The 15,123-nt window shown below is 40.9% G+C and overlaps 1 protein-coding gene across 1 annotated transcript in view; it reads right to left on the bottom strand.

Annotated features, from left to right (window-relative positions):
* HABP4 (hyaluronan binding protein 4) overlaps positions 1-14,499 on the bottom strand; it is a gene marked incomplete at its 5' end in the record, with an annotated part of 32,652 nt that extends 18,153 nt beyond the window's left edge. Inside the window, 4 exons of the mRNA XM_008569804.1 lie at positions 3,649-3,732; positions 7,769-7,837; positions 8,050-8,211; positions 14,337-14,499. Coding sequence (XP_008568026.1) covers positions 3,649-3,732; positions 7,769-7,837; positions 8,050-8,211; positions 14,337-14,499 — 478 coding nt within the window. The remainder of the gene's footprint in view (positions 1-3,648; positions 3,733-7,768; positions 7,838-8,049; positions 8,212-14,336) is intronic.
* Positions 14,500-15,123: the final 624 nt, after the last annotated feature.

The following is a 15,123-nucleotide window of genomic DNA, read 5'->3' as shown; positions in this document are numbered from 1 at the left end:
CCCACATACAGACCGGCTCCCGCTCACTGGCTGAGCGAGGCGTGGGAGCAACACCGAGGTTTGCAATCCCGTTGCCGGTCCCTGGTCCGGTACGGGGGCAACACTGAGGGTTGCAATCCGTTGCCGGACACGGAAAAATAAGACAAAAGACAAAAAAAATAAAATAAAATAAATAAAAAATAAATCTTAGACTTATTCTTAAAGTACTCAGAAGAAGTTGTCACAGGTATCCTTGGACATCAGAACACCATGTGACAAGGAACATTTAATATACTTCTGTAATTAAAGAAAGAAGGAAGGAAGGATGTAGCACATATAATTACCAGCAAAGTGTGTCAAATCTGAGAAAATGTATGGCTTGGGTGGTGTGCTTGAACATAAATGAGGGCACATAATTCATCTATCAAGAAGTCCTGAAACTGAGAGGTGCACTGAACATTTTCGCTAAATGCCGAAAGCGTGAGCATTAAATCAATATTCAGACAAAGCCGCGACCAGAGAGCATCATTATCACTGAATGTATTCCTTGGATCCAAGCCTAATTTTAAAATTATCAGAAAATTATAACTGTATTAGTAGAAATTTTAATAATACTTTTAAAGTTTGAGAAGGAAGGCAGTGCAGAGACAAGAATTTCTCAGCATGGCTGGACAATGTGGCCGCTCTCCTGTGCAGCACCTGCAGCGCTAACAGATGCTCTCTTTCAACATGATCACTAGAGAAGAGAGAGATTTCCTGGCTAACTCTGCTAGGACACTGCGGACAGTGAGATTGCCACCAACTCACCAAGCATCATTTTGTCTTTCAGGGTGACTAATTTAAAGAATTATTTTGTCAATATGAATGGTAGGGTACCTCAATCAATTCTACAGATTAGAATGATGCTATAATTCACTCCCTATTATTCTTCCTTATATTACCTGAATTTGTACAAATGTTTATTGGCTCAAAAGGGTATAATGAACGTATTTAGCTAATTTATTTTCTCAAAATTCATATAATCTATTTCTTTGTTTAACTCACTGTCTAAATATTCATGTTAACTGTTAATCCTATTTCTTTAATTAAATGTTTCTTAGTTGTTTTGAATAGTAAATGAACTTTTTTCACAATCATCAGTCATTGTGGCACTGATTACTATTGCAATAAGTAACAATAACACTAGCAGATATTTATAGAGCCAGGTACCACTCTAGACCACACACCACATCCGCTTCTTATAAGGACCCTATAATACAAGTACCTTATTATTCCCATTTTACAGATGAAGAAAACCTTGCAAGTAACAATAACACTAGCAGATATTTATAGAGCCAGGTACCACTCTAGACCACACACCACATCCACTTCTTATAAGGACCCTATAATACAAGTACCTTATTATTCCCATTTTACAGATGAAGAAAACTGAGCCACTAAAGAAGGCAGATTAAATAACTTGCCCAAACTATTAAGTGGCAGAGCTGGGATTTGAACTCAGCATACTGGCTCGAAGTCTATGCTCTCACCCACCAGACACCCTGCCTTCTGGCAGCTGAGGATGAGTAAGAGTGAGATAGGTGAGGGGTGAAGGGAGTTTGGGGGAGAAGCAGAGAAAAAAACAGGGAAATAACACTTGTGAAATTTGTCTGGCAGATGTGAGGGTGGGGGGGGGGAAGGTATGTTTGAGAACATGAAGCAAGGGCCATGTGGTGAACCCTAAGAAGGCACTGAGTGGCCAAACTGGAGGGTTCTGCAGAGGCCAGACCATGTAGGACTGCAGGTCAGAATGGAGGACAGAAAAAGGACCAGAGGCCCCTGGGGGTCTTCAGCGAGGGGTGGGGGCCCAACAATCAGAATGCCAGTGTGAAGGCCACTTTTGTGTAGAAGGTGAAATAGCAGGAGCCCTGTCAGGAGCTAGAGTGATGGTCCAGATGACAACAGTTTAGACCACTGGTGAGTGGAGAGGTGGACACTTATGGGTACACATCACCAGGGAAGGTTGAAGGACTGGATTTCAGGGAGGGAGGGGGACAAGAAGAGGGATAAGGGGGACAAGTTCCAAGGACAACTCTGAGGTTTCTGGTTTGTGCAGCTGGATGGATGGTGATGCTGCCCCACAAGATGGGAACACCTGAGGCCTGCTGAGGAGGAGTCAGCTCAGTCCTCACCATGCTGAGTGTGAGGAGCATCTGGGATGTCCAAGGGCGGGTGTCCAGCAGGCAGGTGGATACACAGGCCTGGAGCCAGAGATGTGTACTCTGCAGTCAGTGTGTAAATGGCAATTTATGCCACGGGGTGCATAAGATCCCATAAAGGGACTCCAGAGAAAGAAGAGCAGCTAAGGCACAGCCCTGAAGGCTGACATTGTAAAAGACCAGGGAGACAAGGGTGAACCTGCAAAGACAACGCTGAGAGGCAGAAGGAAAACCACAAGAAGGCAGTTATCACAGAAACAAATGGGAGAGTGTATTCAAGAGAAATCAATAAAGTCAGATGCTTCTGAGAGGTCCAGAAAGATGCAGCTGGAACATCCACTAGGTCTGTTCAGAAGGGCACAAGGACAGAGAGGCCAGACCTGGTGTGGCGTGAGGAATAGGCAAGAGAGAAGGAAATAAAGAGCACATACAACTCTGAAAGCAAGAGGAGAAGACAAAACAGGAGAGAGTGGGCACGGTTAACATGTTGACTGGAAGACCAGAGCTGGGAGGAGCTAACTGACTGTGTGAGGCTTCTGTGCAGTCAGGAGGAAAGAGGATCCAAGCATGAGAAGGTGGAGGAGAGATGGCACTTCTATTTCATCACGAGGGGAGGACAGCAGGAGGCATGCAGATGCAGGCAGGTGTGTACCTTTAGGAGTGGAAAAATGGTGAAGTTCCCATTAGTGGCCCCTGATTTCCCTGTGGCATAGGAGGCAAAATTTTATCCAAAAAATGAAAGAAAAGGTGTGGGTGTGGGGATGATGGGAGAAGGGTAAAGTGCAGGGCAGTACCAGGGCTTTGAGGAGAAAACAGGAATCAAAGCAGTCACTGTGGAAGGTGAGAGAAAGTGAATCCAAGAAACGGAGGTTGCTGGGCAGTACCGAGGGTTTGTTTCAGAATGCTAGTGGTCAAGAAATCACAGGCATTCCAGGGGCCCTGCCGTGTGGCTTGCAGGGTTCAGCTGTGGGCACAGCAGGGAGAAGGCCAATGGTCAGGCTCACCCAGGAGGGGGTTGCTAGCATGGCACAGCACAGAGTCCAAAGGCCAAGGGAGCACGAGGGGCAAGCATATTTAGCAACTCAGCAAGAGAGCTAGAGAGGGGCCAGGGATGTAAGCTACATGAAGAAAAGAGGGGGGTGGACTGGGAGAGAATGAAGAGGACAAGAGACAGGAGTTCTGACCAGAGGGAGACTAGTCACGATAAAGGAGTTTAATAAGCTGATGACAGAAAAGAGGTGTCGGCAGACGATGGAATACTGGAATCTAACCCATTAATTATCATTAATAATCATTCATTGGACAGCTGGAACTAATTATTAATCCATTTGATTATTAGTCATTAATACATTAAGAAGATCAACCTTCTGTGACATGACAGAGGGCTGAACTTTCTACTCTGTGAAGATCTCTCAGAAACTGTTTAGAAAAAGACCAACAACCCAACGGGGAAATGAATGAAACGCCCTACTTGGCTGGGGAGTCCTCTTCCAGGGCACCCTGGGCCGCATCCATTGCCGCAGGCTCTTGTACCGGTACAGTCTGCTCCACGTCGCTGAAAAACAGCAGGGACCTCTCAAGTCATGCAAACATGTTCACATCAAGGCCCTTACATATTTAAGATAAAGAAAACACATTTTAATGTCCTTTATCTTAAGGACATGTTCTTCAAGGAATTAAATACACACACAGGCACCCATATCAAAATGAAAATGAGAACATTTTCTCAAATGCTTATCCATATAAATTATTTATAAAAATGTGAAAAGGTTTTTGAGAAACAAATGTTTCCATGAATGATCTAAAATCAAGAACAGATTGTAAGTGATCAGAAAAATTACTCAAAACTCTTATTAAGCAGAAACCAGGGAATCCCAAGTATTAAAAGGAACCATAAAAATTCTCAAACTACAAATGTTAAATGATTTATTAAAAATAAGAATACGCCATATCAAACCCCTAAAAAAAAGTAAGAAAGTGGAAACAGATCCCACAAAAATGAGTATGATGGCAAACAAGCTGGTGATAACTATTCTAGAAAAACAAGGCATTGAAACACTGATTTATATACCATCACATCTAAATATACAACCTACAGATTAGAAATGACAGCACAATAAAAAATAAACTGAATTAAAATTCACATGATCTTAATTTTTCATTTTTATGTTAACATTAATCCTATCTGAATGTCACTTAAAAATAAAAGTCTCAGCAAAAGAAATGTCAGGAAACTGCTAAAATTAGTCAATATAAATACATCCATTAGAAATATTTCACAGGCTACATACAGAACACAGCACTTTTTCATCCCTGTTTAGGAAAATGCTTCAGTGAGGGCTTTAAAAATAAGTTATTTTTAAAAAAGTAAACATAAATTGGATTGCAATAACAGAATAGATTTTTCCAATTTAAATGCTTTTTTTATTCTCAACTCCAAGCTATTAAAAAAAACTAATCAATTAAAAAAAAAATCACTGTTTCTGCACACAGTATTTGATTAACTTTCACTTTTAAAAAATCAGGTCCTAAATCAAATACACTCTGTGCTTGGGAGGAGCACGGCTGCTGGTCTGCCCAGTGAGGCCCCTTCACAAATGGCCAAACCTGCACATCTGACCACAATAGGGTCACCTGGTTTTGAAGAATCCAATAACGCTGAAGTCTAGCAGCAGCAGCAGTGCTGAATTACTACAACTTTCTCTTTATTCCCTTTGCCATGGAATAAACAAAGGGGATAAAAAATATCGGTTTACTGACAATTTATACTGTTTGAATATTAAAAATCATAACAGGATTATAAACAACATGGGGAAGAAAAACAAGAGCAGAACTCAAAAAACAAAGACACTAAAATCTATTTTCTTAAACGTGAGCAATTAACTGATTTTACAGAAAGAAAAATCACAGATCTTCCCCCTGGGTCAACCTAAATTATTTTATAACTAAACATAAAACTAATGCCATACGTACAGCTCTTATAGAGCCGCAGGACCAAAACTGCAAAACAAGTTTCGAAATTAGCAGCAATTTATTTTGGCACATTATGTTATTTTGTTGAAAGTAAACTGCCAATGTTGGATTTATTAGAAGAAAGGTACAGCCCCAGGGCCCATGTCCACATTTTGTCTTTAGTTACACTATAGTGCAGAAAACGCCTGTCTGTGCAAGTATGTTCCACAAAATGACATTAAACACTTTAAGGCTTTGTTATCTAGTTCAAATTTAATCAGACTTCCCACTTAACTAAATCTCAGTGAACAGATTTTCATAAACTGTTGCTTGATAATGACATAAAACTATCTTGCTCTTCACAATAAAAGTTGGAAGGCAGCATTATTGAAAACTGCACTCATGGGTGTCTACTCCAATTTTCAACAAAATAATGTCTGATGTTATACTTCTTAATTACTGCAGATGGAAAAAACTCTATTTTCAGCCCAGACACTCACTGTCAAACTGTTGAAGAAAGCCAATAATATTGTAAATGGCTTAGTCACACCAGTTGGAAAGCATCTTGTCCTTAATTCCAGTTATTGCTGCTGATGTCTTCAAATAGGAATCCTGAATTACAGCAAAACCCTCACATCTACAAGGCGTCAAGAAGCACTTGGCCTTCCCCAGCCCTGAAGACATCACGTACCATGTGGGGCTCACCTCAGCTTTCTCCTCGCTGATCAAAAGTAGCACCGAACTCCACTGCACTACGTTGCTTTCATGAGGTCAAGTCGAAATCTCAACTTATTAAGTAAAAGATTAGTCTTTTCCTGAGAATATCTTTCTTTCTTTTTTTTTTTTTCTCCTTTTTGTCTTTTTTTTACTGACTGGTAACGGGATTGCAACCCTCGGTGTTGCGCCCATACCGGGGACCGGCAACGGGATCGCAACCCTCAGTGCTGCGCCGGCACCGCGCTCAGCCAGTGAGCGGGAACCGGTCTCTACATGGGATCCGAACCCTCAGCGGGAGCGCCGCCGCGCTCCCAAGCGGCGCACTCTCCAGTGCGCCACCGGGCCGGCCCTGAGAATATCTTTCAGTTACAAATTATTACCACCTAAGAGCTTTGACTTTATAACTCACAAACAAATCCAAAATGAGTATCATGTGGCATGTGGCATTTTAACTTCAGGACATGCCAGCCCACCAGGAGCACATGTGGTCATCTCTTCACTTTACAAGGCCAGTGCTAGCCCCTCTTATGGTAAGAAACTGCTGGGAGCCAAAATGATTTTGGGTTCAAATGCAATGAAACAGAGTGGTAGCATTAGGTAAGATGGTAAATCAGATGATTTAGGTGCCTGTATTACTTTTTAAATTACATTATCAAAGTAAAATAAAACAAAATTAAAAGATCTGTCATCGAGATTTTATGGAACTCCAGGCTGAGAAACACTCAATAAAATTCTCCTTTGGTGCTATAATACCATGGTCAAGGGTCCAGATCCCTGTACTGGCCAGCCGCCAAAAAAAATTCTCTTCCTTTCAAGGACAACACAGATGATCAATGGTGGCAAATATAATGTTACATTTGAATTATTTGTACATTTTTCTTTGTACACTTGTACACTTGTCTTTAAGGACAACAATTTAGCATAAATAAGTTCATGTAAAAAGCTGATATTCTTCAAAAGAAAAAAAGTGGAAGTCTGGATCCCCTCAAGCCTTCAGACGTGTGGCAAGCCCACCCTGCAACACTCCTTGCCCTGCCTACGTCCCACCCTTCCTCTGAAGACCCAGAAAGCATCATCCCTACAGCTGAGAAATGACAGAAACAGAGAACCAGGGACCAAGGCCTATTTTAAAATTGGCAGAGATCTGAAGCACCATGAAGCCTCAGAGAAATGTCCAATTTGAGCCTCTGGAGAAACCTGTCATTGAGCTTCGATCTGCTAATGATTTTATAAAATCAAGCTGCAATGTCAAGGACCTACAAGAACTTTGGAATGCCACAGAAAAATAAAGTATAGAATATCCAGGAATTTAAAAAGCACTCCAAGGCACATGCAAATGTAGAATTCCTTGTTCTTGGGGCATCAGCAAACATATGGTCTTGTGTCACAAATTTTCTGGCTAACGTAAGATTTTAAAAGTCAGATTTTTTTTTTTTTTTGTCTTTTGTCTTTTTTCCGTGTCCGGCAACGGATCGCAACCCTCAGTGTTGCCCCCGTACCGGACCGGGGACCGGCAACGGGATTGCAACCCTCGGTGTTGCTCCCGCGCCCCGCTCAGCCAGTGAGCGGGAACCGGTCCGTATGTGGGATCTGAACCCTTGGATGGGAGCGCCGCCGCGCTTCCCAAGCGGCGCACTATCCAGTGCGCCGCCGGGCCGGCCCTAAAAGTTTTATACTTTCATATTTTACACTTAAATCCATGACTTATTTTGAGTTCTTTTTTATACAGGCTGTGAGGACTGCAACAGAGCAAAACTATTTTTAAAAGTTATTTCACTAAACAAGAGCCTAAAAGCAATCTCTACACAGGGCACAAGAGTGTGAAGCACGACACAGAGGACATCATTTTCAAGAAAAGCGAGTTAAGACCCAGAGGTCCCACCTAACTGCAAGTTCCCAGAGGACACATGTGTGCACCGTACCTGTTGTCTTTACCTGATCCCCAGGTGTGAGGTCCATACCCACCCATGCTGTCTTCAGTTCTGCTTGCTCTAGGGAAAGAAAAAACATTCCTTAAACTGGAAGCTGCTCTTCAGTCCATCTCCAAAACAGAAAAAGTTGTTCATAAAAATTGTCCCAGGGTCAGCATCCCACAAGAATAACAGTATGCTAACATAAAGTTAACATTAACACAAAACAAACAGGTTTATACCATGCACTACCAAAGTCTTAAAGTGAAAACAGCATTTACAAGGAAACTCACATTTTATCATTCCCACCATATCTCTCAAACTCTCGTTTCCCTCTCTGGTCAAAAGCGTCAAAAGCTCTGTTCCCGAGACCACCTCTGCCTCTGCTTCGCATCCCCCCTCTTGCGCCTCCGCGTCCTCTCAGCGGTCTGTCTCGATCAAACCTGTCAACTGGTCTAGGAAGAGACAGGTATAATAAAAAGTGGTGAATGAATTAAAGGTCTAAGGCCTTTCTGAGAGAAATTTCTAGAAAGAGATTATGGCTCCAGTATATTAGAAAGAATGGTGGCTTGAAGAATAAATTAAGAGTTAAGCTTTACTGAGCACACACTATACCTGGCATTGTTCTGAGCACTTTATCATTTAGCAATTTAATTACCACAAACAAATCTGTAATATACAACTACTGCCCATAGATGAGGAAACAGAAGCACAGAGTAGGTGGGTAACTTGCCCAAAGTCACACAGCTGCTGAGTGGCAGAGACAGTGCAAAAGAAGCAGGTCCTTGACAGGCCTCATACTAATCTGTATGGGGCATCCCTTTTCACTAAATCTTTAAGTTAAATTTGGAATGTTTTGAGCAATAAGAAAAATGGTTAAACTTCAAATTATGCCCCCTCCCAAATTTTTCTCTCCTAAACACATAACCAGTTGGTGACACAGGGGACTGAAAACATTAATGTGCTACAACCTGACTTCTACCCCATTACTCCACATAAACTTCCAAGATAGCTTGAGACCTCCTTGTTAAACCTAATAGTGACTTTTGTCTCTATGCCATTTGATCTCTACGCATCGCCTGACATTGCCCACCACTCATTTTCCTCTGACCTTTCTGGCTTCTCTTTCTCTGTTTGTTGTTAAAAAAATTATTTTTGGAATAGGGAATACCTAAACTCGGTACAAAGGGCACACCATTCCTCAGCCACCTGATTCTGCTCTCGGAGGCAGCCACTCAAATCACGTCCCGAAAAGCCGTGCACTTCACCTTTCGCACATGGCCGTCTCTCTGGGTGCTCCACACGAGCTGCCTCCATCCTTCTTCTGGATGCCTGTCTGTCCTTCACACATCCTCCTCATCTCTATGCTGATGCTTCTTGACCCTGTGTCTCTCATTTGGGTCTTTCTCTGATTCCAGGCCACAAAGCCAGTGACTTCCTGGACATCTCCACCTGTACCTTTATGGGCCCAGCAGACACACAACCCGCACTGACCCCTTGGTTCCTCCTATGGCCCCTAATTCACGACACCAGAAAGAACTCAAGCCTCTCCTCTCCCTTCTTCCCCTGCCCACCCAGGCCAGGGTCAAGGGCATGACCACCCACCCACTTCTGACACCGTCCTCCTGCTGTGTCTCTAGTCACCATCTCTCCTCCTGAAGACGTCTCTCCTCCACTAGACTCCAGCCTTCTGCAGGAAAGCATCATGTCTTTTTCACCATTATAACCCTAGTTTAATACGATAAACATTTTTAATCTGTCAAGGCTTTTACAAACACTTAAGGCAGCAAAATATTGCAGACATCAAGAAAGCTAATGGCCTTAGTGGCTCAAACACTAGCATCAGAGGTATGTTTCAGTCTACTTTATGGCTAAAAATGTTACAGTAAAAAGCCACTACACAATAGTGGATAAAAAGATACAAAACTCATAATTTTCCTTACTTGAAAAGATGAAGAAATACAGAAGTGCCAATCACTAACTTCAAGCCAGTCTCTTACAAGAAACACCATCCTGAGTAAACTCTCCAAGTTGTCTTTTCTGTCTCCCACTTCCCCTGACCCATACCAAATTTTTAAATAGAAATCTTTATAAAACCTAATTCTATGCTACAGTAAATATCTAAAGCAGAGTTCTTGACAAGAACAAAAGTAACAGTAAACTCTTAATCAGGAAGGTGAACAGAGCAATAAAAGAAAAAAGTCTACCTAAAAGTTGAGAGGAGATGAAGAGCAAAAACACACATGGAAAACAACATCACGGTCAAAGCAAGGTCTACATGTATAAAAATCTGGATCAGACACCAACAACATAACAAATTCTTTTAAAATAAAACAGTGATTGAAACCAGACCTCAACACTCCTGTTCGGATACATTTTAATCCCTTAAAACATTTTCCCTTTGCTCCACAGGTCCCCTCCCCCCCAATTAAATACATTCTCAACTGCTTTACAATCCCTTTATTATAAAACACATCCTCTTTTTTTTTAAAGGTTGGTAAGGACTGAGGAATCCTGTACTCCACTTAGGAAGTTTTACTTGTGATGAACTCATAAGCTAAAAGAAAAATAACGCTTGAGCCATGCACCCTGCTTTACATACCTGTAATTCACACTCTCACAGCAATCCTAAAAAGCAGACACGAGTACCTATTTTACATGTAAAGAGACTGAAGCTCATGGAGGTGTGAATGAGGAGTTAGTGTTTAACAGGGACAGAATTTCAGTTGGGGAAGATGAAAAGTTCTGGAGATGGATGTGGGGATGGTTGCACGATAACGAGAATGTATGTAATGCCATTCACACTTAAAATGATTATAATGGTAAATTTTATGGTATGTATATTTTATCACAATTTTTTTAAACAGCTTCTTTATGGGAAGGAAGGGGAATAAGCATTTAAGTGATTCTTTCAGAATTGGAATTGACTTTAAATGACCAGCAGTGAGCTACAGAAAGGAAGTCAAAATGTACCCAGACAGAGGCAGACTAATTTCCTAATAGTCTATGTTCTAAGAGTTCAATTAAGTTCATCTGGAGTCTAAGGAAAAATTCCTACTGCACTGAAAACAGTAGATGAACTTCTGGAATATGTGCAGCACATGATATAGCTGATCTCCGGAGCTCAGACATGCTGAGAGTCAATCCCAGCACCATTTTTAACATTGCTTCTATAAGAAAACATACGTTCTGCCTAAGCAGAATAAAAATCCATGTCAACTGGCTGTGACCAAAGTACATGTCTTTGAAATTCTGGGTCTCTATTTCCTCATCTATAAATTGAGGGTGTTGAATTTAGATAACCTTTCAAGATTATTAAGACTTTATAATTCTGTCCCATAAATGTGTATAGGTATCAAAGAAATTCAAGGTGATACCATTTTTCAGTATCACATAAGCAAAGATCAAGTTTTAACTTATTATGTTTATGTTTGGAGAAAATGCTGAGTAATGCTGTCATGGGTTATTAGTGATAAAACAAATTGATAGGTTACTAGAACAGTGATTTGTGCCTATGTATCAACACCTCCCCTGTCCCCCAATTTTTGTGTTTTCACTCTACGTGTACCCACCCAATCCTGAAGTACGAGATGGGTCCCAAATGTAATATGCTACCCCCACCTGAGAACCACTGCTCTATGACTGTAACTGGGATTCCATTTCTAGGATTCCATCTACGAAACTCCTTACAGATATAAAAAGCTGCTCAATGTGTATTGCTTATAAAGCAAAAAACTGGAAGCTGAGCAAAGGCTCAACACTAAGGGGATGATTACATTATGATACATCCAAACAAAAAATCATAATAGAGCCATTAAAAATGCTTACCAATGGGCCGAGCCTGTGGCGCACTCGGGAGAGTGCAGCGCTGGGAGTGCAGCAGCGCTCCCGCCGCGGGTTCGGATCCTATATAGAGATGACTGGTGCGCTCACAGCGCTCACTGGCTGAGCGCGGTGCGGCCGGTCTCAAAAAGGACAAAAAAAAAAAAAAAAAATGCTTACCAAATATGGAAAAGGCTTATGCCACAGGAAGTGGAAGAGGAGGCATGTATAGCACTCAGTGGACGTGCACTATCTCCTTAACGTCTAAGTGTACCAGTACATGAGGAAGAAAACAGGGCAAGGTGTTGTAAGAGTAATCATCTCAGATAGTAAGGAGGTGATTTTAATTTTCTTTGTAATTTTATGCTCTTTTGAAATTGTCTAAAGTGACTATAAATTATTTTTATTAACCATCTTATGAGTCTTTATTATCAGAAAGGTATTTTTGGAGAAACTATGGAAAATATCTTTTCTGACATCACATGGCCTATTAAAAAATTCAAATTTCCCCGAAAGTTAGAATTCCCTACGCATTCCTAATGTGATGTACTAAGAAGAAAACAACATTACTTCTATGGTGTTCCTGCCAAAAGTGGTAATCTTGTTCTATGAGGAAACTCAGAACAAACTCAAATTCTGAGATGTCCACAAATTAACAGCCACACTCTTCAAAAATGTCAAATTCGGGCCGGCCCGGTGGCACACTGCTACAGTGCGCTGCTTGGGAGCACGGCGGCGCTCCCGCCAAGGGTTCGGATCCCACATACAGACCGGTTCCCGCTCACTGGCTGAGCGAGGTGCGGCCGCAACACCAAAGGTTGCGATCCCATTGCTGGTCCCGGTCCGGTACGGGCGCGACACTGAGGGTTGCGATCTGTTGCCGGACACGAAAAAAGACAAAAAGGAAAAAAAAAAAATGTCAAATTCATAAAGGATAAAGGGAGACTAAGGAGCTGTTTCAGATTAAAGGAGACTAAATACAGTGCACATTCCTGGACTGAATTCTGAACCTGAAATGTTTTTCTCTTTTACTAAAAGGACATCATTAGGACAACAGGTGAAATTTAAATAAAGACTGTAGATATATAATTTAGAGAATCAGATAAAAGTATTGTATCAGTGTTAATGAGTTTGATAACTGTACCATGTGTTTCAGAAATATATTTAAAGTATTTAGGGATAAGGGGACATTCCTACACCTTATTCTCAAGTAACAAAGAAAAAAGTGTGTGTGTACATGTGTGTAGAGAGAGAATGATAAAGCAAGTGTGACAAAAAGTTAACATTTGGGGAATCTGGGTGAAGGGCATATGGTAATTCTTTCTATAATTCTTGCAACTTTTCTCTAAATCTAAAATTACTTTAAAGGGAAAAAAAACCCTCCATAATTCCATATTCTGTCCTACCCCTCCTCGTGCATATGTGTATTATTTCATTTAATAGGCATCTTTTAATGTCATATGTAAAGATCTATTTTATCCTTTTTAGAGTACATAGCCTTGCTACTAAGAAAAGATTGGCAATACAGGTTTGTACTTTTGAACTACAATTTCCTTATTTCCACAGAATAAATCCCCAAAGTGAGAAAAAACACACCTAAATTTTCCAAAAATAAGGAGCTCTGATCTATTTGCTTTTTATACGTAAGTAGAGTGTGGCCATTGTACAGCAAATTTAAAGTAAACACCAAAAAAAAAAAGTAGAATTATGCCTTTCTATACCTCTCTCTTTCCAACATGGTGGCAGATATACCATCTTAATGTTCTGAATATGTAACTTCTAGGTGGACAGATGTGCAGAAGTCACCACCTGCTTTGCCCTCACAGACTCAGCTACTCTCTGCTGGACGTTTTTGTTTGTTTGTTTTTAATAGACTCTAGAGTGCAGTTTTACAAAGCCTTGTACTTTGGTTAAAACTTGCAGCCAGGATTCTAAGTGGAATTAGTCATCAAGAAGCTGAAAGACTGGGGATAACGGCTCCCTTGATATTTAACTGTACACTATTCTAGTCTTCCCTCTTTACCTTATTCTCCTTTAAATGTGATTCACTAGATGTTTCTACTTAACCTAAACTCTGTGCTATGTAGTTTTAACAGTTAAACAAAAGTTTAGGCAGCAAGTACCCATCTCTCTAGTGCAAAGCATAAAACTCAAATAACTGCCACCTGTGCACAGGTGGGGCATGGATGGTCTGAGTGCTGCTACATCACTTAGGAGTGATCTAAGACTGCACAAGTGCGAGACCAGATACCATGGCAGAGTACTTTCTAGAGAAGGTACATGAGCCAGAAATTGGTATTACATGTCATATCAGATTTTTCTTCAGACTTCATCATGACAGCCTATTGACCTGACCATGGAGCTAGGAATTTGTCTAAATCATTTTAATAGTCCAAATTAGTAATGCTAAATCAAAACCATAATAATATTCCTAGCCCAAAATTATATCCCTAGTCTAAAACTTCAAAAGAGAATTTAACCAGTTCAACACACTCCTGTGTAATTTTTGAGTGCTTTTTATAATTACCAATAAACAATTTATTTTTAATTGTACAATCATTTTCTAAACCAATTAGTAAGGTCATATGTAAGATAAATGGAAGATCCTTCATGTGTCACCTAAGGTAACATGATTTGCTACTTAAATTGGCAAAATATTTCTAGGGCTGGCACCACCAAAAGGTCAGAGTCTAGTCGTTTTCTGAAAACGCTTCTGGCTCCCTCTCCCTCTCCCCCAGCAGAGGACTGCAGTACATACTTTTCATCTGTAAACTTCTCAGCTGTAAAGTCCACCTGCCTCTCGGTCTCATAGGGTCGATATTCCCTGTAGAATCTCCGCTCCTCTCTGTCAAGCGTCCCCTCTGTCCCCCGGCTGTCATTCCATCCTGGCTGCTCCCCTCTTCTAGGAGTTCGCTTCTGGCCTACCAGCAGAAAATCAAAGCATAGAGCCGGTCTGCAACAGCACAGAGTTAAGCTTTCCAGATACTTTTATACTTTACTTGTTAGAAATCAATGACATAAGAAAATTTGGGAAGTTTGAAAAACTTCAGAGAGGAAAAAAGTTGCTGATGCTACTACTACCCAGCTCACTACTCTTCAATAAAACTTTGTAAGATAAGCTTATACAAGCTAAACTACAACTGCAGGTATCTTGCAATAATTCTGTGACACCTGTATTTTACTAAATAAACTATATTTCACAAAAGCAGCCTTATCAAAACATGGTATATTAACCCCACCTAGAAAATTAAAGGATAAATACCCAGCACTTCAGACTGCACTTTTAGAATCCCAACTGCACATAAACTAAGGAGAACTAGGTTTATCATTGGGTAGTAAGGTGTCTGTTTTAAAAGTTTGTATTATTCATCTTTTTATTTTGAAAACAGATTTTCCTGCTCTTTGATGGGATTTATACATTTTTGACTATATTTCTCAAACAGGAACCAAAACTGATCTTCACCAGCTCACCCAAGAGCAGTCAATACTTGAAGGCATTTCTTGTCTAGTGAGAGCCCAGCACTCAGCTGGGGCAGGGACAGGGT

The sequence above is a fragment of the Galeopterus variegatus genome, unplaced genomic scaffold, assembly GCF_000696425.1.
Source record: "Galeopterus variegatus unplaced genomic scaffold, G_variegatus-3.0.2 Scaffold531, whole genome shotgun sequence".
NCBI lineage: Eukaryota > Metazoa > Chordata > Mammalia > Dermoptera > Cynocephalidae > Galeopterus > Galeopterus variegatus.
This window is presented reverse-complemented; position numbering and strand designations above follow the sequence as displayed.